A 24,529-nucleotide genomic window follows, 5' to 3' on the forward strand; every position below is an offset into this window, starting at 1 on the left:
TAACACCCTGCCAAAAAGGAAATCATATACTCTCCTTAAAACCGCTCTCAAAGAGCCCCCCCTCTCCCTCATTGATGTTCATATTTTTTTTCTTTTGATTTCTAACCGTTTATATGACGTTTTTATTTGTATTATTATTAAGGGACCAAGAAGTCACGTAGTGGTTTTGGTCACTTATTGTTTTTGTGTTTATTTTTCTTCTTCTCCTTCTTCTTCTCCTTCCGCCAAAAATAGCTGTTCTGGCTGAACCGAAACTTGTCAACATGGTAGAGGGCCATGCTAAACGGTGACTATGCGAAGCCCATGACGATTGGCCAAATGGTGGCGCTATAGCACTCAATTGATGCAAAACTTGCAAACTTTGAACGTGCATATCTCATGAACCGTTTGACCGTTGGCAATGACACTTTGATACACATATGTGTCTCCTCATGCCGAACAACTTTCATGTTCTGACTTTTGACCTCTGACCTTTAGATCACCCGCCATTTTTAATTATATGAAAAACAGTTCAAATGTAACTCCTCCCAGAATCTTTGCTCAAAATGTGAACTTTGGACCTATACGGACAAATAATCGTAGCACAGTTTTTATGAACCAATGAAAATTGCTGTTTTGTGAAACTTCTTCTGCACCTAATACCTATATGAATACTGAATGATGTTACTGTTTAGAATGAGTCAACTGACTGTGTCTGCATAGCTCAGTCGGTAGAGCTCTCGCCGTTGGACCACAAGGTTGTGTGTTCAAATCCGGGTAAAGACAACTCAGTGTATGCATTGTGTGCTGCAAGATTTGTGATGACTCAACTATAGAAATATTGAAGTAGATTACATTTGACCCATCAGGCACTAGGACATGGCATCACAATAATAGAGATACTAGTAAGTGTAATAAGTCTCATTTTGTAATAGTGTAATAAGTGTGTTTAGTGTAATAGTAATGTAATAGTGTAATAAGTGTTATAGTGTAATAAGTGTAATAGTGTAATAAGTGTAATAGTGTAATAGTATAATAGTGTAATAGTAGTGTAATAGTGTAATAGTGTAATAAGTGTAATAGTGTAATATTGAAATAGTGTATTGAGTCAAATGTTGTAATAGTGCAATAAGTGTATTTAGTGTAATAGTGTAATAGTGTAATAGTAGTGTAATAGTAGTGTAATAGTGTAATAGTAGTGTAATAGTGTAATAAGTGCAAAGTGTAATACCGTACTGTACTGTACCATACTGTGCTGTACCGTACTGTACCATATGGTACTGTACTGTATCATACTGTGCTGTACTGTACTGTACCGTACCGTACTGCACCGTACTGTACTGCACCATACTGTACTGTACCGTACCGTACCGTACCGTACCGGGACATGTTATGAGCTTGTAGATCTGCTAATTTCTAAAGGTTTGAGTACTTATGCTGAACTAACACTGAATGATTTTCCTGTTAACAATGGAGTAACTGATTGTCTCTGTGTAGCTCAGTCAGTCGAGCTCTTGCCCTTGGACGGCAAGGTTGTTGTTTCAAACCCGGGTACAGACAACTCAGCTCGTCAGTCTTATTTGTGCATATTGTTCTTATTGCGCATTGTTCTTCTTCTATCTTGGTCCCGCTTTATCGCTGCTTTCAGCTATATTTATTATTATTTTTTGCATAGTATTGCATATTTGTATGGCCCCAATGGTTAAGGTATTTTGATACTGCTTTCCTCGAACTGTGATTACTACTACAAACTGTTCAATGAATCAATCAAAGCACCTTGAGTTTGTTGATGAAAGCTCTGTTGATGTTCCCGCCGAAGGCGCGCAGTAGTTTCGGGGTGGGGGGTTTGGGTCCGAACAGGGCCAGACCCTTCTTCTTCTCCTCATCAGCTTTGGCTGCCGCAGGACCTTTGGACTTCATCAGTTTCCTTTTCAATTGAACAAAGTTCATATTAAATCGACACAATTGTACACACATTTGCAGGTGATGGAAAAAGTACTCAAATTACTATAAGTAGAAATACTCCATTAAAGGGGCATTCCACTCATTTTCAACATTTTACTATGTCATTAATATACCTTAGAGCTGTTGTGTGGAAATAATATAAAAGCCCCCCCATTCTGTGTTTCCTAGAACTGTAATTATGAAAAAAATCATTAACATGGTGAAACACATCTTGATGACATCATCAAGATGTGTTTCACCATGTTAATGATTTTTTTCAGACCTCTAGTTCTAGGAAACACAGAATGGGGGAACCTTTTTATTATTTCCACACAACAGCTCTAAGGTATATTAATGACATAGTAAAATGTTGAAAATGAGTGGAATGCCCCTTTAAGTAAAAGTACAGAATTCAAAATTTACTTGAGTAAAAGCACAAAAGTATTGGCATAAAAATGTACTTAAAGTACCAAAGGTAAAAAGTACTCACTAAGCAGAATGTCCCATTCCAAGTTTTCAAATGTATAAAAATCTTTTGAAAAGAGCAGATCTACAAGCTCACAATGGGTCGCATCGTGACGCATTGTGAGCTTGTAGATCGGCTATTTTCAAATGGCTGAAATAATCTACAAAGTAACTATAGTAACTAAAGTTTTCAAATAAATGTAGTGGAGTAAAAGTTTGAAATTTATATTATAGTTAAAATTATTTTCCTCTGAGATGTAGTGGAGTAGAAGTAAAAGTATGGGAAATTGAAAATACTCAAGTAAAGTACAAATACCTCAAAATTAGTTACTTACACCACTAGCACATATTGTACACTGAAATATTGAGTGTGAAGCTTTGGGCAGAGGACTCCCCACCCGAGTTCCACTGGGAAACGGATTGATAGATCTTTGGCGGTGACTCACCTGCCTTTCCTGGCCAGCACCTTCTGGGACTCTGGGTAGTGGACCAGGATGTCAAACAGGTCTTTCTTTTCCAGGACAAACAGGTTAGCGAAGCCATACGCTTTGACGTTAGCCGTCCTCCTGTTCCCTCCGTCTTTGGAGGACTGCAACAGACTGGTGATGGAAAGAGAGATTAACTAGAAAAAGTGTTCCTCGGAGCACAGGTCTCCACCAGGCCAGGTACGTTATCCTGGCCTCCTGGTGGCACTATATAATAGGCCAATGTGAAAAGGGGTGCCATTTATTCTTACGCCTTTGATGGCAATTCGACATTCAAATCACATGGTTTGAGGCATTTTGTTCCAAAAAATGTGTTCTGCAAAAGTCCACCTACCGGTGGCGCTATAACAGGCCGATGTGAAAAAGGTGGGATTTATTCCTCGGCCTAGTAGGAGTGTGCGTGCAATATTTCCCTCAAATTGCACTCTGCGTTCATGATTTAAGGCATTTTTCCAAACAAACTTTGGAAGCCAATGTTAGCCAATTAGGATGGAACATGAAATACCGGACAGATCCATATGCACATGACATCATCATCATATGCGGAAGATATGCGGGAATGTCTACTGGAGTGGCAAAAAACTAAACTCTGGCCATGACAGCCCATATTACATCCAAACAGAAACAGAATCTGATTGCATTAAACAACGTTAAATGACGTTAAACTCACGTTGCCACTCGATTTGCCACTCGATTTGCCATTCACTTTATGTATGCGCATACCCTCTATTGATCACATGACTATAGAGATTTGCATTTTTGGACAGCATCTGAAGGAGCTATATAAAAAAAGAAGTTTCACAAGTCAGCCTCTGGTGGTGCTATAAATGGCAGTAGTATAAATAGCATAAATTAGTAAAGTAAAAACACCTCAACATTGTACAAAGCAAAGTACTTGGGTAAGTAAAAAGTTACTTTCCACCAGTGTCCATGCCAATGTAAGTCATGTGAAACATGCTGTACAAGATCAAGGGCAAAGTGACATGACATTAACAATAGTATAACTCTTGCCTGATTTCTCCAAAGACGCAGCCAGCCTTCAGTGTTACAAACACAATGCTGTTGTCAGGTCCTCCAACCACCTGCACCGCTCCTTCCTTAATGATGTACATCTCCTTACCAATGTCCCCCTGAAGACACAAGACCAGGGCAGAGGATTCATTGTCATATGGATGCAGGTTGTGATTTACGATGTCATTTTTGATTTTGGCATTGAACATTTCTTTTAGGCTTTGTAAACAAAAAGCGCACAGTGGGAAAAAGCCATCTATATAGCCATCTATATAATAATATACAATTTACACTGTGGGCATTTAGCAGACGTTCTTAACCATTTAGGTCCATCCGACGTGTCCACACGTCCTAGGGAATCCAATTGAGGGATGCATTGGACGTGTGTACACGTCCTAGCGCATCCTCAATGATATCAGGCGAGGGGAGAGTAAAAGCGGCCATGTCTTTCTGGCACCCCAGAGCTCCTATTTTGAAGGAATCCCGGCACTGATTGTGTTAACACAATTAAGGCCTTGGACGTGTATACACGTCTTTTCTAATCAAACTGCAGGTGGCCTTGGACGTGTATAGTCTTTAGGGCTTTTTTATTGATATAAATCTAAAAATTAAAAATCATATATATATATATATATATATATATATATATATATATATATATATATATATATATATATATATATATATATATTGGCCTCTCCTGCACCGTACTTCTTGCTGTTTCGCGCATGCGCGCTGCCGTTCACTTCCTTGTTTACGGCTCAGAAAGAATGGATTGTATCTCCTAATCTAGGGAACTCCATGGTTTTGACCAGATGGGCAATGTTCTGTCTTCATTTCTGACTTCAGCATGCCTCTCATTTGGAATATTAACACTTCTAGAGAGACTTTAGCGTGACCAGCGTGAGGTAAGAATGGAATATTATGTCTCCCGGTTTTGGGGGAGTGAACGGAAGGCGGGGTTTTTCAAAGTAAAATCTCCCATATCCGCTGGCACTCTAGCACTTATATTTTGAAATATGCTGGCGGCATCCAAATTGTTTAGCTGGACACGTACTCCACATTTAGGTGATAACCTAACCACAGCGGTGATTGGTAAAAACAGAGAGATGTGCTTGGGTGGGGTTCTTGCTTACTGTAAATTGCACTGGATTAAATCACCCTGCACATTTCTAAGATGCAAAAGTCTCTAAGTTTGACTGTAAACATATTTGTGCTCACTTTCTTCACCACAAAATCTCCAGGCAGATAGATGATAGACTTGAGTCTCAGCAACATGTCCACCAACATCTGCTGGTCACAACCCTGGGGAGAGAATTCACACAACAAGTTGCTTAATGTGTGTGTGTGAAATATATAAAGAGCACAGCAGCGTATTTGATTGTTTGTTTTCAATTCCTGGGCATCTATTTTGAAGCTAAACATTCACAATCGTGCCTGCGTGCCTGTGTCTCAGTGGTGTAAAGTAATTTTACCTAAGTACTGTACTGAAGTAAAATTTTGACCTATTGCCGACCTACAAGCTCACAATGCATCACGATTGCGACACATTGTGAGCTTGTATAGATCTGCTATTTTCAAAAGATTTTTATACATTTGAAAACTTGAAATGGGACATTCTGCATAATGAATACTTTAACTTTTGGTATTTTTAAGTACATTTTGATACCAATACTTTTGTACTTTAACTCAAGTCATTTTTACAAATTAAGATAACTTTTACTTGTAACAGAGTATATTTCTACATTGCAGTATTGATGCTTTTACTTTAGAAAGAATACTTTTCCACCACTGATGTGTCTATACCAGTGTGCAGTTTGAAGAGACCAATCTTCTGGAAGGTGGACAGGTTGATGTCCAGTGTGTGTGCGCGCATGTGCGTGTGTGCGCGCGTGCGTGCGGGTACAGGTGTCACCTTGAAGAGGTCAATCTTCTGGAAGGTGGACAGGTTGATGTCCAGTGTGTGTGTGCGTGTGCGCGCGTGCGTGCGTGTACAGGTGTCACCTTGAAGAGGTCAATCTTCTGGAAGGTGGACAGGTTGATGTCCAGTGTGTGTGTGCGTGTGCGCGCGTGCGTGAGTGTACAGGTGTCACCTTGAAGAGGTCAATCTTCTGGAAGGTGGTCAGGTTGATGTCCAGTGTGTGTGTGCGTGTGCGTGTGCGTGCGTGCGTGCGTGCGTGCGTGTACAGGTGTCACCTTGAAGAGTTCAATCTTCTGGAAGGTGGTCAGGTTGATGTCCACAGCGATGGCTGTCCTCATTACCAGAGGCATCTTATCCAGCAGCTCCGACTCGTCTGGAAGCATTGAGTCAGTATCATGGTCAGTATCACATCAGTATCATATCATTGTCAATATCATGTCAGTATCATGGTCAGTATCATGGTCAGTATCACAGCAGTATCATATCATTGTCAATATCATGTCAGTATCATGGTCAGTATCATGTTAGTATCATTGTCAGTAGCAGTCAGTATCATGGTCAGTATCACAGCAGTATCATATCATTGTCAATATCATGTCAGTATCATGGTCAGTATCATTGTCAGTAGCAGTCAGTAGCATGTCAGTATCATGGTCAGTATCATGGTCATTATCATGGTCAGTATCATGTCAGTATCATGTCAGTATCATGGTCAGTGTCATGTCAGTATCATGTCAGTATCATGGTCAGTCTCATGGTCAGTAGCCTATCATGTCAGCATCATGTCAGTATCATGGTCAGTATCATGCCAGTATAATGGCCAGTATCATGGTCACTCAGTATCATTAGTATGATGTCCGTAAAGAGCGGCACCATTAGCGCCAAATTCCAATTCCATTTCTTGCAAAAAAATGGCCAAATCTACTTTGACGCGAGTGTGCCTGAATTACATTTAAAAACTCCATATTTCGGAGATCTTCCTAAATCCAGCCTCTCTCGACCCATGGACCCAGCCCATGGATACTGAACCAGCCCATGGATACTGACCCAGCCCATGGATACTGACCCAGCCCATGGATACTGAACCAGCCCATGGATACTGACCCAGCATGCCCTGAGCGTCCCAGGTGTAGGTGTACCAGGTGCGGATGCGGTTCTGGCAGAGGTTCGGGATCTTGTTGGCCACCATATAGGCCACGGTGGCGTCCATGGAGCTGCGGAAGTATGTCTGGCCCTGGGTGGCGGCACCGATAACATCCCTCATCTGGGAAGAACACGTGACAGATAAGAAACACTATAGGAAGAGATACTTAGTCTATTAAAGCAGTAGGCACAACGGGGTTCCACCGCACCTCAAGCATGTGGTAGGCTGGTCTATTTTATGGTCTTTATTTGTATTTTTTTTAATTTGCTTGAGCATTAACAACACCAGTGATAGACCAAAACATAGTCAGACTACGAATATGTTATAGGCTAGTGAAAACAATAGTTCTTTTTTTATCCCTGTGGATAAAACTACTAGTAATACTACCATTTAATGACATATTGTGTTACTTATTAATAATCAATTCATGTTTTGTTGGGTAAAGGGGGGCATGTTACTCTACAACAACAACAACAACAGGTTCTAGATTCATCTGGACTGTGGGATGTGCGAATGTTATCAACTGATAATCACCAATATCAAGACCATGCGATTGAGCAATTATGGACCTTTCCTACATACTGCCTACCGCGAACGGCAACTATAGGAAACATGGAAGTGAAATTACTGCCGCCGAAGCGAAAACATCACAAAACTGCACTGTACAACAACTTCACTTTATGTTAGGTTAGGTTTACAGCAGTTCAAATGTGCCAAGCCGACCCTCACAATAACAATTTTCTCCACGGCTCCGCCGCGTAATAACGAGCGGCTGTGTGTGCGTTCTCGCAAACGGCGAAAGTAGCCGATCTGCACAAGGAAACACAGCGCTCTCGTCAGGAGCGGGAGCAGCACAAATAGCCTATACGAGTAGGGCAACCAAATGGTCAGCGACGTCCCTGAGGAATAGGGTTAGTAGTCAGACAATGCGACCAACACCACGTCGGACAATGGCTGACAACCAGTGTTGTTTTGGGCAGCAATTTTCTATTTTAGTGTTAGTCAAAGTCTCTTGAATGGTTTTCATTTAGTTTTAGTCACATTTTAGTCACCTGGGATGTTTTAGTGTTAGTCTAGTTTTAGTCGACTAAATCTACAGTTGATTTTGTCGACTAAAATGTGTTTTGGCGGGCCTTGATGCCGTCGTAATGACTGATTTTACACTTGCTGAGAATAGCCTCTACATAGAATCTACAAGCTCACAACACGTCTCAGCGCGACACATTGTGAGCTTGTATATCTGCTATTTTCAGCATGGAACCAAGTGTAAAATGACTTATACTGGATATCTTGTCCACTAGTCCCTTCCTAACATTTTAGTCTAGTTTTTATTTGTCGACGAAATTGTCAGTATATTTAGTCTTAGTTTTAGTCATCATGGCTTAGTTTCCATTTAGTTTCCCCATGTAGTTTGTCAGTGGAAAAAGGTAGTCGACGAACATTTTTTGTCTTAGTTTTAGTCGACGAAAACAACACTGCTGACAACAAAACGTCACTATGTAGGAAATGTCCATACTGGCTCCATTGCATGGTCTTGACAAGGGCTGATGACGGCCACTATTAAATCGTCTGATAACACCCGAAAACCGCTACTGCAGTGCAGGGAACCTCTGCTTTCCTACGGGGGACCTCAGGAGGGATCGTATATATAAGCCTCGCCCTTCTAGTTCTATATGTCTCTCTGTTACCTGTCCGATCAAACTGGAGAACACAAAGACACCCGTAAAAAAGTTAGTCATCTGAAAGGTAATCTCAAAGACGGTGTGGGGCTGTTCGAGACCCCCGATGTTGATCAGACTGCGGACCGCGTAGTAGTAACAGCGCAGGTACCTGCATGTGAAGAAGTGTCGGCCCGTTAGGAGATTAAAGGAAGCTTATGTCTACAGCAGTGGATCTCAAATGGTGCGGGTTGGAAAGTCCCAGGGGTCCTCAGGTGATTTTCTTTATTTGGGGGAGGAGTCCCCATGGGATTTGCTTAAAGGGACACTTCACCCTTTTTGCAAAACAATATATGTTAATGACGTTTAGAAGATTTATAACACTTTCTTCTTGGGGTCTTTGTGTGTGTAATATGTGGTTTTAGATATTTCAAATTTTAGCAGTGAGCCCAGTGTCTCTGATGTCATCGACACTGGGCTCACTTCATTCCTGGACTACAATTCCCATAATGCTTTGGTGTACTGCTCCTCCTTGTGGATAGGGGCAGGGCTGTCTTACTGAGACAACATGTAGTCCAGGAAGTAAGTGAGCCCAGTGTCCATGACATCAGAGACACTGGGCTCGCTGTTAAAATCTAAAATATCTAAAACCACATATTACACACATAAAGACCACTAGGAAAGTGTTCTAAATCTTCTAAACGTCATTAACATATATTTTTTTGCAAAAAGGGTGAAGTTTCCCTTTAATGTGCAACGTTGATTTCTCATTCAACAGTGAACGAACCAACATAGTGCCAATTTAAGGACTTAAGGCATTTTAATACCCTTATATTTAAAAATAAAAGTAAGACCATTAGTATTGCGTAATCAACAAACTATACTAGCCAAATTGACAAATATTACATAAGAAAGATGGGTGTAATAGCGTTGCAAGGTGTTGTAGATCAGCAATTTTTACGATATTTATCCATGGAACAGAGTCAAACTAAATCTAATGCCTCAACAGCTACAATTCCATGTGCTTGTCACGGTGCGGGGGTCTTGCAGATCGTTTTTTTTTAGTTCAGTCAGATAACTCACAAATAGATTTAACCAATATTTATTATAGAATGAGAATACAAATGTGCATATAATATTTTATCTTGGCGTTCAGCTCTGCTAAATTTTTCTCCCTGCTCGGCACAATTAAACACCATCATTTAACATTAAGAGCAGGGAGATAGATACAATTACAACCCCCATGGGGAACAGAAATAACAGAGCCCACCGGTGGTGCTGGGGTGGTGGTGGGAGCAAACCTCACATAACAACAACCAGGAAGCAGAAGGAAGGCAGGAAGAAGCATGCAGTCTAGTGCATAGACATACGTAGACACCCTTTCCGGCTCTGAGGCGCGTGTCACCATTGAAGGCACAATTGTCCCGACATTCCTTGCAAAGCATTTGCCTTCAATGAGCGGAAGCTTGTCAAGCTTCCGCGTGCGTAACATAAGTCCCGGAAAAGACGCGCTGTGATTGGCCAGTCACTTGAGTGACAGCGAGAGACATGGAGGAGTCGCATGAGTGACGTCACTTGGGCAGCGACGCAGTGTGCCATCAGCAAATGCCTTCAGCACTTCTAAATAAGAAAGCTGTGGAGAACTGTTGCTTTGTGTTCACTCTTTAATGTTTTCTGTTAGTAATCTAATTCCCCCTGGCTCTGATGTTGTATTAATAACTTTGTTGTTTGTTTGTCTTGTTTTGTATTGTAATGTACAGGTATATTAAAAAAAAAAAAGCCTTCAGCACTGCACTTCATTGGGATACACGTCGCTCCAATGAACTGCAACGGCCAGTGATGCATCTATTTTTTATAATATCTACAGTATGGTCTAGTGAGCTTAAGTAGCCCGCCCAATTGGTCAGCTGACTGCCACATCAGCGAATGACATGTGGGTCTTGCACACACTGAATACACTCACATAGTAATGTATATTAACCCCTTGAGTATATGTATGCGCCCTTGAGCACAGCATGAAACCCCTCGAGTATATCTGACTGAACTAACTCCGCAAGCTACGTATCATTTTAGTTTAGTTTTTCTTTTGAGTAGCTGAAGAATGTATAAAGGGAATATTGTTCCCTTACATTCCTTTGTAAAAGTGTCTAGTAACCATCTCGCAAAGATGGAAATTCAGTTTCCCTAGGGGAGTCTGTGACAGCTTCTGAAAGTTGGGGACTGGGGTACCATTTATAACGGTTGCAACAATAACAATTGAAGAACCAATTATAGCAAAATGAGGGAGGTGGTGGGTCAGTATAGAATATAAATCACTAAAGGAATCAGTAAATACGTTTAACTGTAATTTATTAAATCAAGAGCAAAATAAAGTTTTCAATAACAAAATATTCACTTAATCAAATCAAAATAAAATAAAACTGCCTCAAAAGGGATGGGTGTAAATCCCAAGTGTCCTGGCACTGTCTCCAAAACTAAACTTAAATGTGGCCAGTCTCCTCTGGCCACCCTTAAACTCCTTCGCAAAGTATGGTCCTCTAGAAATCCAACGTCCGGGAAAATACTCAGAAAGGAAAGAAAGGTCTCTTATATCCAATAATAGATACAATACGATCCAAATACGACAATATAGCAAGACTTGGGATAAATCCTCTTGCTTCTCAGTATAGACTGTCTCACTCTCTGTTCACCTCCACTCTGGACTGACAGAGTCAATCTCTCCAGGTGGCCCAAACATTGTGATTGCCCATCACTCCATCAGCCAGGTGAGCTGTGGGCGGGGTCTCTCAATCACTGCTTGTTGCCATAGCAACACATGCATCTCACTGGCTTCTTGTAGCATATAGTCCATCAGATAAATAGCAACATCTCATAGAGTAGCGGATTGGTAGAAAATAATAAAGTACATCAAAAGGGAGCATTGCAAACAAAAAATACATAGAAACAATGTGACTCTGGGCACAGAGGTTACACATTAATAACCTTATTAATTATGCAGGCAAAGTCACAGACTCCCAGACAGAAGAAACTGAATTTCAGTCTTTGTGAGAGGTTTTAGTGTTACTAGACACCTTTACAATCACATTGGTGAAGAAATGTATTGTTAAGGAATTTATTCTCAGATTATTTTTTTCTAGATCACCTCTGATTCACCTGACTAAATAGGGTTAGGGCTGATTCTGATGTTATGTATTGCTAGCTGGACCACCTGGAATCCCTTAAAAGACCCCTGGGGGTCCCTGGACCCCACTTTGAGAACCACTGTATAACTGAAGCTCATCTATGACTGAAGTTTTTCTACACAACGACTGAAGCTACAGTGTACAGTCAGTGGCCAGTGTTTCACGCCAAGGTTATTATAGTTTCAAATTTTATTTAACTTTTTGTTTTCAAGTTTAGTTTAGTTTCTTTGTTAATGTGGATTTGCTAGTTTAATTCATGAAACAGCTTAGTTTTGACAAAAATAACATAACATAATTGCGAACGCAGTGATTGCGAAAGCAGTGAGCATTTACTATGAGACCCAGCAGATCACGTCCGTGTGTCTGTGTGTGTGTGTGTCTGTGTGTCACGCTGTAACACCACCCGCCCACCACCAGAGGGCGCAGCTGTATCACACACAAAAACACACACACACACACATGCACGCACACACACGCACGCACGCACACACACACACACACACACACACACACACACACACACAAAACTTAACTTAAAAAAAAACTTAACTTAAAAAAAACGTAACTTAAAAAATAAACTTAAAAAGGAAAAACGCACACACACAAAAAACTTAACTTAAAAAAAAACTTAACTTAAAAAAAAACTTCACTTAAAAAAAAACGTAAAAAGGAAAAACGCACACACAAAAAACTTAACTTAAAAAAAACGTAACTTAAAAAAAAAAACTTAAAAAGGAAAAACGCACACACACAAAAAACTTAACTTAAAAAAAAACTTAACTTAAAAAAAAACTTCACTTAAAAAAAAACGTAAAAAGGAAAAACGCACACACAAAAAACTTAACTTAAAAAAAAAACTTAACTTAAAAAAAAACTTAACTTAAAAAAAAAACTTAAAAAGGAAAAACGCACACACAAAAAACTTAACTTAAAAAAAAACTTAACTTAAAAAAAAACTTAACTTAAAAAAAAAACTTAAAAAGGAAAAACGCACACACACAAAAAACTTAACTTAAAAAAAAACTTAACTTAAAAAAAAAATTAAAAAGGAAAAACGCACACACAAAAAACTTAACTTAAAAACAAACTTAACTTAAAAAAAACTTAAACAAAAAACTTTAAAAAAAAAAACCTAAAAAAGAAACACGCACGCACGCACACATACACACACTAAAAAAAACTTGAAAAAACATTTAATTTAAAAAAACTTAACTTAAAAAAAACCTTAAGTACGTAATTTATTCTAATTGTTGTTATTGCAATTTACGAGCTGCGTTCGCTTCCCGCGTTTGCGCGTCTTACTTGTAATAACATAATAATATAGGTCTGGGGTAAGGTTCAAAAGGCCCAGAATAGCAGATCTATTACATTAAGTTCACATATATCAGCTGTTTTCATTGTAGATTTTTTGTTTAAAAAATAATTAGGCTAATGTATGAAATATTGACCAAGACTATAAACTAAGCTCATTTTCACTATGATTTGTAAACAATATGGTTTAAATTAGTTATCATTTTTTGTAAAGCCTAATTTTGTCCAATTCTAGTTTTAGTTATTGCCTTACTTTTGGTTAATTATAATAAAACCTTGGTGCAAACACTTGAATGTAGGAATAAAGCTGCTCAATCTTTTTTTCTGTCACGCTGTCTGTCCACATCACTGTTTGGTAGGCACTGATTTCCAGGAAAAGAAGACAATGTGAATGATGTCGTTGCGGTTTCATTTGAAACATTCCTGACTCTAAGAACACTATAAAATAATCCATGGGGTGATCAGTTCAACTCTAAATTAGCAATGAAGAGCCGGCCGTGTGGAGACATTCACATATTTTGCGGAATATTTTGTAGAATATAGCCTATAGGCCTGATACAGTAATAGCCCATTTAGGACTAGAGGCCGATTCTTACAAAAACGCCTTCTAAATCCTGACCTAAGTTTTCTGAAATAGGCTACTTCAAATATTTCTTCAAAATTACAAAAAAATTATGTTGTTATGAATCATAGCAACAAGAACCCAAAAATGGGTTCCCGTCTTGAAGGGTAAAAACCCCAATGGGTCCCGGCCTAAAAAGCCTGGTGGAACCACTCCCCCTGCTGGACATTTGCATTCTGCCAGAAGGGTGAGTCTGGGCTCTCTCGGGCAGAGACGATCTACTCCCGACCAATTCTGGCCAGAGCGATATGCGGCTGTATGGGGCCGCTAGAGGCGGGATCAACCTAACAAGACTACAACTCGAAATTATTATGGAGATATCAGATTTTTGTCCCGCTGCTTCCGGGTTCATCGTTTCTGCTTGACAGAGCCCAGATGAAGGCAGGAGGAGGGAACTGGTGAACTCAATACTGCCGCAATCTGGCAGTCAGGTTACGTCCTAAATGGGATATAACATATTGATGAGAATTTTTAGCAACTGCATGGAGCAATGTAATTCGCAATTCGTAAAACGGTATGTATTTTAAAAAGTTGATGAAGGGGGGTGGGGGGAACGAATGAAAAACTCTTTTGCCTCACAAACACAAAAAAGGTAAAGTATAACTATGAGACTACCTGTCCTAGAACGATGGACAAAAAGAATGCCCCAAAAAGGTAGTTTGTCATCTGAAAGACTTGACCGAACACACTGTCGGGCGTTGGTAACTCGGCCACCATCAGAAGGGACTTCTCAGCATAGAAGAAGCAGCTGAGGTAACTATGGCAACAGTAAACATGGAAAAAATATTACAGAATTTACAAGTGAAAACTCAATTTAACCCTAGAACACTAAACCCGGACGATTATATTTTTTAAATTATCATAATGTTGCTGATGTCTGAGGTGTGTGGGTCTTTCAGTATACCTTCATGATGCTCAGTGACATCATAGAAGGTAGGTTTGTTTCCTTGCCCACATCCCTGATTTCTCCTACAGGCAGGTGTTCGGGTGAATTTCACCCGTGTTTAGTGATAGTGTGATAGAGAAAAAAATGTAAAAAAAATCCAATACACCCACAATGGATATTTTTTTATTTTTTGTATTCACTGGACCAATCTCACATGTCTTAGGAATGGGTGGACCAAAGGAGAAGTTCCCAACTTCATTTCTCTTTTTTTAGGAATATTTAAAAAATAATATGCACGTTTTTCACCGATTTTGCCCCCCCATGATAGGGCCCCACTATGAAATCTATGTTTTGTTTTTTTGTGAAAAGTCATGATGAAATATTAAAGAAGAGTACCTCAAGTTGCCATATATTGCTGTACTGCAATATATTTTGATGAGAAATATTTTTAATTGGGTAAAATATACCTGTGTTTAGTGATGGTGTAACAAAAAATATGTTTAGTGTTCTAGGGTTAAGAGGCAGTGGTGGAAGTAATCAATGTTATTTATTAATATATAAAACTACTCTGTTACAAGTAAAAGTCCAGAATTAAAAATGTGCTGGAGTAAAAGTGCTTGGCATCAAAATGTACTTAAAGTACCAAAAGTAAAATCAGCTCCTTGTGACCTCTGGTAAACTCGCTAAAGTAATTGAAAAGGATCATGCTGATCCCGCCCCTTTTAGTAAAATGAGTGTGACTTAGGCCAAAATAATAGTGTGATTTAGGCCAGGAGGAGTGTGAAATAGGCATTTTTTTGGCCTAAGTCAAGGTTTTGTGACATTATCAGGATAAAATAGGTCAATTTGCCTAAGTCTAAGGTTTAATCCTATTTAATTCAATGTAATCATATTATGTTCTATTATGTTTTCTTCAAGAAATCCTTAAAAAAATTAATTAGGCCAGTAGTTTAAGAAGGCGACTATATGGAAAGTGGATAGATGTGCATCTTTCATAATTTGACCGTCCCCCCCCCCACAGCAGACCTATGTATTGAGTCACTGTGGATAGACAGACAGACTAATGGTAGCAATGCCATCACTCTGTGGCTCAACGAACGAGTAAGTTAGGTAAAACTATTATACATTTTAGTCTCATTTGACTACACTAGTACGGGTACAATGTAAACACGTGTAAATGAAACATAATAATAATACTGAAGGGTACATACGCGCTGCCCAGGCCAGAGTACACCCATTTGGTCTTGCCGATGCCCTGGTAGTCCGAAGCAACGTAGTAGACGCAGGCGTTGAGGTGGAGCATGAAAAGGAGGTAGCCAATGGTGCGGATTACTCTAAACACAAAAAACACACCAAGTTAAGCGTTTCTTCATTGCATAGAAATGTAGCTACAGTGGTGAAAAATAAAAATAAATCAACAATAGTGAAAATAGAAATAGCAGTCAAATACACAAGTGTACAAAGAGTTGCATTGTGAAGCGTATTTTCACAGATTTCGAGTATCCAACAATACAAATATTCAAGTAAAGTACAGATACTCCAAAAATGTTACTTAAGTGCAGTAGGCCTACTCAATTAATGAATATTGTAACTACTGTCGTATCTCACCTCCAGATGTAAGCTTTGGCCATGAGGCTTTCCAGACGATCGCTGAACTCAAAGAATGTATCTGCCTTCAAAGTGAAAATCAGAATGCAGTAGGTATCGGTAACACATTGGTACAATAACATAATAACATTAGCTTAATAAGCTAATATGTATCTGTTGAAATGCATCACATACTTTAGTTTATAGTCTCACGTAGCCAGACAACTATTCCACAATCTCCGAATGCTATATAGAGTCTGGAACTACACCTGTCATTTCCGTTCACGAAGATATATATTAAAATATCTTTACATTTTATTTTTTGAATTTCCATTTCTGCCAGGCAGCAAGCCTAGAAATCATCTAAGTCTTAGATGATTTCGATGTATATTAGGATAATATAAATTACTCATTACTCATGCGAGGTGGCGACAGTCTGGCAACGAAAGACTATTTAGTTTATATAATTTACCTTTAAAATACGATTAGCTCTGAAAATGGACTTGTATCCGAACTGGAAGCACAGCAGGTCCAACGGTGCAAGAGATATCAAGTCTATCTGAAAAGGGACAGAGAGACGCAGTCGTGTAAAAATCATCTGGATGTTTTTTTAGGGTATTTTTTTTCTAGACGTTTGAAGTGTATTGTTGGACCAGTGGTTCCCAAACGTTTTAGCCTGTGTCCCAAAAGAGATGTTTACAAACTAGCAAAAATAGCAGATCAACAAGCTCACAACACGTTGCTTCACATGAGTCACACCACGTTGTGAGCTTGTAGATCGGCTATTTTCACTATTACATGAACATTTGTTTTCCAATTTATGGAAATTCTTAGATTTTTCTTTGATTTCTTCATGAAATTACTGAACAACTAAACATTGAATTTGTTTTTAATTCATGAAAAATTTTGCTATTTTTGGGAATGTTTTTTTTCTCTTTTTTAAAAACAAAATGTAGGATAAACTAAATAAAGGTGTCTGCGACCCACAATAAATGGGTCACGAATTCACGATCCAGTGTTTGGAAATCAAGGTCCAAAGTTACGTGAAGCCTGCAGAGGGCGGAGCAATCTCCTGATCAGGTGATCACTCACATCAACGTATTTTATTTCTACATTTTGTCAGGTCGTTATAGTTTCAGTTACTATAGAGTAGCCTCTAAAAAAGGTCTGAGTCCACTTCAATTCTGCATTTGTTAAATTGCGGCATTTGTTAAATTGACGCACACACGGACACACGTACACACACACACACTCCTCTCTCTGTGTTTCCACACCTGAGCGTAAAACGAAGAAGCTGTCCGCAGCTTCTTTTCCGAGTTCCGCAGCAGTCATCCGCGGAGGTGGAGCTTAATTTCCATCCACCAGCTGTCTAAAAACCCGGAAAAGAAGCTGCGGACAGCCGAAAACATCCGTGGCTCTAAAGTAGATCTGGCTACAGCTTCTCTCTGTCGCTCTAATTAATTAGTCTCATGTCACGCAGCTGCTTCTAGATTCTCCCGGCGGATCCTGCCGGGAGCTGCCTATGCCATAGAAAGCATAGGTGGACCCCAGGCTACTATAGAGCATTGAGTTTGTAAGCCTCGGACCAAGCCAACTCGGATGGTGACAACGCATGACAATAAAAAATGTAAAATTAGGCCGAACAAATAATTAGAAAGAAGAAAGAAATCACATCCGTGTGAAGTGAGGGGCGCTAATATATTAAAGTCTAACTAACGTTGATTAGGTGCATGTAATGGTGATGTAAAACAAACGGTGACAAAACAAACATTAAATTCGTTAGGGACAAAATTACGTACATTTTCCCTTCATTGTCAATGGCGTTTTTAAAACAAACATTGGACTAAAAACAAACATTAAATTCTCTTTATTGTTCATGGCGTTTTTAAAAGAAACATTGAACTAAAAACAAATATTAAACCTGCAGGGACACAGGGACGCAGGGACACAGGGACGCAGGGACACAGGGACGCAGTGACGCAGGGACACAGGGACACAGGGACACAGTGACGCAGGGACGCAGTGACACAGGGACGCAGGGACGCAGTGACGCAGGGACACAGTGACACAGGGACGCAGGGACGCAGTGACGCAGGGACACAGGGACGCAGTGACGCAGGGACGCAGGGACGCAGTGACGCAGGGACACAGGGACGCAGGGACGGACAAAGCTGGGCATTGGAGTGGCTGCACCCTATGGTTGCACCACTCAAAAAGGGCAGGGTACAACACTTTTGTTTGTCACTATCCGAGTTTGCTTTTACCGAGGATTACAGGTCTTTAAATACATAGCCTACTCTCTGAAACATCTATGGCAAAAAGGAATGGGAAATTCTGCGACGCTGTATAATATATAACTATAATAACCCCGAAATACAAGCCCCCATGCTGCAAGTCCAAAAACAGGGATGTCGCTGACGATTTGGTTGCCCTACTCACATATTATTTGTGCTGCCCCCCCCTCCCGACGGGAGCGCTGCATTATCTCCTCGCCCATGTGTGCGAGGACGCACACATTGGGCGTGCGTTATTACGCGGCAGAGCCGCAGAGAACATTGTTATTATGAGGCGTGTTGCCCTACTCGCAGTGCGTATTGTGCGTATACGTAGCGGCGGCACTGTCCAAAAGGACCCCATTGAAAAACAACAACAAGCTTTCTTGGAATCATCCTTTTAGCGGATATTGAATTGTACAGTATACTTCCCTGTGCTTGTCCATGCAAACTGTTAATAAAGTATTCAATCAGTCAATCAATCAATCAATAACAATGTACCGTGACTCTATCTGATCCCCTGTAGTGCTTCTTCGTGGTCACCCTGTCTTTCTGAAAAGGACAAAATAAAACAATTATTAGCCTTTGACTCGCTGCCCTGAGAGCAGAATTCAAAAGCTGACCTGCAGAGAAGCAAATTCACATGGAAAGATTACAAGAGCAGCTTTTGAATGCTTCTCTGAGGGCAGCTGTTGAATGCTGCTCTCAGGGCAGCTTAAACGCTATACATACAAGTACAACCATGTTAATGTTCTGCTCTGATGGCAGCTTTTGAATTCTGCTCTCAGGGCAGCTAAAAATGCTATACATACATCATAATTTGCACCCCTCTCCCTATCTAAGTATTGGACAGTATTAAGATGTTCATATTGATTTTGTATTTATCTTTAGGGCCCCAAATCATGCCCTAGATAGCACTAGTGTCTATTAAAATCACACCCGTGTGAAATGATTGGTGCAACTCTGTGTGGGGGTCCCTGGAAGTTCCAGACCCACAGGAGGATGCGGAAGTGGGATGGAAGAAGATGAAAGCCCTTTTATTTTTCACATACATTGCTGTATGCGACATTAAACGCCATTAACAATAAAGAGACAATATGACGTAAATGGCACATTATGACGTACATTTTCCCTTCATTGTCAATGGTGTTTACAAAACAAACATTGAACTAAAGACAAACATTAAACCTGCATATAGGAGTGGCTGGCGCCCCTCACAAATCACACAGAGCTCTTATCATTATACATCATCTCATGAACAACTGCATTTATGTGATTGGTTAGCCGATTTGCTCGTCTACATATGACGTAACGTTTCCCTTCTTTGTCAATGGCATTTAATGTTTGTGTTGGCACAAATTTCCGATGTGGGGGGACAAAAGAACGAAAAAAGAAAAAAAAAAAGAAATCAAACCAATGTGAAGTGAGGGGCGCTCTTGTCACCCATCATCATACATCATCACATACTGGCCAATCACATTTGGTGTCCTCACTTTTCTGTCCTCACCTTTTATCCTCACATTGCGCATAGGAGACAGGAGAGGCGCTAGCGCCCCTCAAAAGAAAGAAAAGAAGAAAAGTTTGTTATTGCAGCAACTTACAATGACATCACCGCCCCTAACAAACTGCTTGCGTGGCTGGAAAATGGTGCAGTCAACGAGGTAGATGAAGTCAGCGAACAGGTCGGCGGCCACCCAGTAAGGGATCATGTCAGGGGTGTGGTAGTTGAAACACAGGCGCGCCGTGACAAACCAGGTGTTGTAGTTCCAGGCAAGTGTCACCAGCGCCAGCCAGGCGATGTAACTGCGATCTGCAGAGGAGTGGGGGTGGATGTGAGAGTGGCGAGACAGGGCAATGTAACTGTGTGTGGAATTCCGTGCTCACACGGACAGACAGACAGACAGACAGACAGACAGACAGACAGACAGACAGACAGACAGACAGACAGACAGACAGACAGACAGACAGACAGACAGAGCGGCTGCTCACTCAAAAACGTAGCCTCTGTACCCATATGTTGTTTCCTGGAACAACATATTCCACCAAAATAACTTTGGTTCTAGAACGGGTTCCTTTCTAGGTTCTTGGAACCTAATTGGTGCTTTCAGGGAACCGGTGGCCATTTTTTGGTTGCATTACCAAACCAACTTTGAGGGTTCTGAACCAATTCATTTTCAGTGGAAAACACTCTGGTTTCAATATTAGGCGGCAAAAAAAGAACTGAACCGGTTCAACCTCGGATGGAAAAGGAGGCCTTTGTATACAGAATGGGACCGGACCTGTGAACGGGTCGATGGTGTTGCCCAGCACCTTGTCCATCTGGTCCTCTACTGGCCCCGCCGCCACGTCCAAGGTGGTCCAGAAGGTGGTGCTGACGAAGGCGCTGACTCTGGTGGCGAGGGGCTTCTTCGGCTCCACCGTCACCTCCGCCGCCGCCGCCGCTGCCTCTGCTTTCTTCTTCTCCTCGTCCTCCTTCTTCTTCTTGGCGGCCTCTTCTTTCTTCTTCTCTGCCTCCTCTTTCTTCTTCCTGTCCGCCTCCTCCTTCTTGCGCAGGTCCTCCTCCGCTTGCCTCTTCCTCTCCTCGATCACCTCGGCGTAGCGGTCTTTGCGAAGCCGCGGCGCTGCCGGAACACAATGTGGGGCGTTTTAGCGGACGCTCTTAAAATCCAGAGCCACTTACAGCAAGCAGGGACAACAAACACACGGTAATATGTCAAATGCATAGAAATATTAAGGATGTAGTCCCCCCCCCCCCCTAAAACATGGTCATCAGGTATTACGATTTTACTAGGAGGAAGATTTCTTTCGAAAAAGTGTACAGAAAGTGTTAAAATTATGTTTTTATGTGGCCACACCCACCAGTTCATTAAGTATACCTGGTGTTCACCTTAGCACCACCCACCTAAACTTAAGCCTCGCCCACAGCTGTTGTTGTATGATAATGGATAGGGTTATGATGTCACTAATGGGGTGTTATTGCGATTGGGCCTTTTCACTCAAAGGCTTTCAGCTTTCAGGAAGAAACCAAAAATACAATGGGAAGACATATTTTAATATTATAACCACACCTGGGGGTCAATTAGAGTAATGTTAACTCCATAGACACATGCAAAACAGAAAAAGTACAAACATCACGGCACTCCATCTTTAATCTAGGATCACGAGTAAACCAATAACCTACTGTATCATCCATCTAACAGTAGAATATCCGTACATTGAATTTGAAACGATAATGCCAGAGAATGCCAGATCAATAATGACCTGCAGGAATCTGTCTACATAACATGCATCTAACATCACATAACATCTAAATGACATATTTTACTTTAGCCATTGCATACGCCCGTAAGGTCATCAACGCTATAGTGCAAGTGCTATGGCCAGTGCTACGGGCTATAAAAGTGGAGTCTGAAGAGGTGAGTTTTCAGACTAAAGGGCCTTGCAAACGGGGACGCGCCTATAGTTCATTCCCAATGAGACCTGCGTTTTTGCTCGGAGAAGTCGCGGTGTGACAACGCAAGCGTATTTACGTGAGCGCTGTACCGTGAATGTGTTGCGCGCGTGCTCGTTACGTGCACACGCCCGCGAGCTGCGACTCACCAGACCTGGATTCTGTTTAGCTTTTTTTTTACGCTTGCGTTGTTGCGCCCCTCTTCACCAGACCTGGAGGAGACCTGTGTTGATCCAGGCAACAACGCCTGCGTTCCTCACTTCACGTGTGCAAGGCCCTTATGGCGGAAAACACAATGGGGGAACATTGAGAAGCAACACTTTAGTCTCCACTGACGTTGGGTAAGACAGCCATTTACAATTTAGGCATTTAGAAGATGCTGCAGAGCGACATACAATGAGTAGGTAATCACTTACATATAGAATGCAGAGAGACATGCGTCTCAAGAAACTAGGATCCCGGGTAAACCAAGAACCTACAGTAGCATTAACCAATATGTTAGGAGTAGGACTATATGTTGTGCTCTCTACAGCTGAAGAGCTACTGTTTACAAACTGCAAGCCCAGTGATGTGATCCACTTCAGTGTGTAGATAGAAGGGAAAAGCCAGATGCGTCTTATTTAGTACCAGAAACATGGCCACCCGCCGCTACCACGTGGCACACAGGCTGGCGCTCCTCTCCCTCAAGGATATTTTGGTATCAGCTTCGCTGGACACAGACACGTGCGCATGATTTCCTGGCATTGGTAGACATTTGTGCTCGTATAGCAGGGTAGCAAACTCCTGAAATGAGCATCGCGCCTGTACTGTCACAGACATGCGCAGAGCAAGTTCAGCCAGGAAACCTCAGTGCAGTAGCTGCCGGCGTTAATTGGGCCGCCTCAGCATTACGTTCTCACTCACATGGTTCACTTAGCCAATCACACACTCACTCCATCTTCATACCGGCTATTTAAACTGGAAGGGTTTGCACTCCAACCTCCTGCTTGCTTGCTTGCTGCTGCTGATTCTGCTGTGCTGCCGTATGCTAAAGTTTTGCTGCTCACCCTCCTCCACCCCAGCTACCACCTGTCGTTTTGGATCTGCTGTTTAGGTACGGGGGATTCAGAGTCCCTATGGTTGAGACTGATGCGTTTGATCCGAGTACCTAAAAAGCAGATTCAATTCATCGCCAAACCATAATAAATAGATTGCTCAATATATATATTCAATAAATATATATTCCTATAATTTTTTATCCCACAATTTTGTAACCCATTTTTTCACCCCTGTGTCAATTATCTAATGTGATCCTGGGCTCTACACACCCTCCGCCAACCTAGTCCCCATATATGGGGGACATGGGGAGAGCAACGGACTTGAACTCATGCTTCCTTCATGCCTGAGTGTCCAAGTTGCTCCTTTACACCTGACAGGGGGGAGTTTCCCTGGTTGGACGTAGCGCGTGGAAGGAACACGTTATTCCAACCAGTTCCTTTCCCCTCCATCAGGCGCCCCGGCTGGCCAGGGGGAGGCAGTTTAGAGACCAGGATTACTGCATGTTTTTTGTGAGGGTACCTACCCTAGGGGGCACGGGGAGAACATGCAAACTCCACACAGAAAGGCCCTTTCGCCAACCCCGCCTCGGGTATGGGCACTGATGACGCGGAGGAGGAAACACGCCGCCAGCACCCACAGCGTCCCGAGCGGGAATCGAACCCAGGACCTTCTAGCTGTGAGGCGACAGCACTACCAACTGTGCCACCGTGCCCAATAAATATATATTCCATCCATTCTTGAGTTGTCCTGACTGAATTGAAAGTGCGTGCAAGCGTGGGAGCATGCATGGGTGTGTGTGTGTAGTTGTGTACTCACTGACAGGGGGGCTGATCTCTGGAGAGGAGGCGTACTGGTCGATGACCTTCTCTTTGTATAGTTCTGTGCGCTCTCTCATGCGTTTGATGATTTCCCTGAGCTGCTCATCGGAGTACTTGTTGACAACTATGGGCCGCGGGGGCGCGGGGACCCCCTCTTGCCTAGAACAACAACAACAACATGCCTCGATTACAATAGGCTCTATGAACTCGTCCTACATCCAGGGCCCCTTCCCTACTTCCTTCACAGGTGTTACTGATGATACTAATTAAAGGGATAGTTCAGATTTTTTTTATTTAAGCTGTATGAAATATACTTGCCATTAATATAGTGGTTGCAACTGTATTAATTGATTGCCCGAGTCCCGTGGTGGGAGTTCTGCTCTGGTTTTGGTCAATATTAAGTAGTTCCGGTCATTTTGTGGGGGGTACTGGGGCCACGCAGTAAAACTAAATTAAGTCACCAAACTTTTAACTTAAAACTTAATATTATTTCTAAAATATTAGCGTAACTTTCGTTCAACTTTGACCCCTCTATCACATGGAACTATTTTTTGGGCGTAGTGATATGGACACAAAAAACATAGTTCTGTGTGATAGAGGGGTCAAAAATGAACGAAAGTTGCACTAATATTTTAGAAATAGGTCAACAATACAAATGACGTTAGTTTTGTGAATTAATTTACTTTTACTGCGTGGCCCCATGGGGCCCCCCACAAAATTACCGGAACTACTTAATATTTCACCGAAACCAGAG

General features: G+C 41.4%; 1 protein-coding gene across 1 annotated transcript in view; it reads right to left on the bottom strand.

Annotated features, from left to right (window-relative positions):
- LOC306913381 (cyclic nucleotide-gated channel beta-3-like) overlaps positions 1-24,529 on the bottom strand; it is a 34,187-nt gene that overhangs the window by 1,767 nt on the left and 7,891 nt on the right. Inside the window, exons 5-18 of the mRNA XM_079489983.1 lie at positions 23,774-23,934; positions 20,748-21,089; positions 20,070-20,278; positions 18,970-19,020; positions 16,668-16,754; positions 16,217-16,281; positions 15,820-15,942; positions 8,638-8,779; positions 6,910-7,069; positions 6,081-6,178; positions 5,106-5,189; positions 3,885-4,003; positions 2,835-2,987; positions 1,756-1,906 (exon numbers count right to left, since the gene is read on the bottom strand). Of these exons, the coding sequence (XP_079346109.1) occupies positions 1,756-1,906; positions 2,835-2,987; positions 3,885-4,003; positions 5,106-5,189; positions 6,081-6,178; positions 6,910-7,069; positions 8,638-8,779; positions 15,820-15,942; positions 16,217-16,281; positions 16,668-16,754; positions 18,970-19,020; positions 20,070-20,278; positions 20,748-21,089; positions 23,774-23,934 (1,945 nt within the window). The remainder of the gene's footprint in view (positions 1-1,755; positions 1,907-2,834; positions 2,988-3,884; positions 4,004-5,105; positions 5,190-6,080; positions 6,179-6,909; positions 7,070-8,637; positions 8,780-15,819; positions 15,943-16,216; positions 16,282-16,667; positions 16,755-18,969; positions 19,021-20,069; positions 20,279-20,747; positions 21,090-23,773; positions 23,935-24,529) is intronic.

Source organism: Electrona antarctica (assembly GCF_951216825.1).
Source record: "Electrona antarctica genome assembly, chromosome: 20".
Classification (NCBI taxonomy): domain Eukaryota; kingdom Metazoa; phylum Chordata; class Actinopteri; order Myctophiformes; family Myctophidae; genus Electrona; species Electrona antarctica.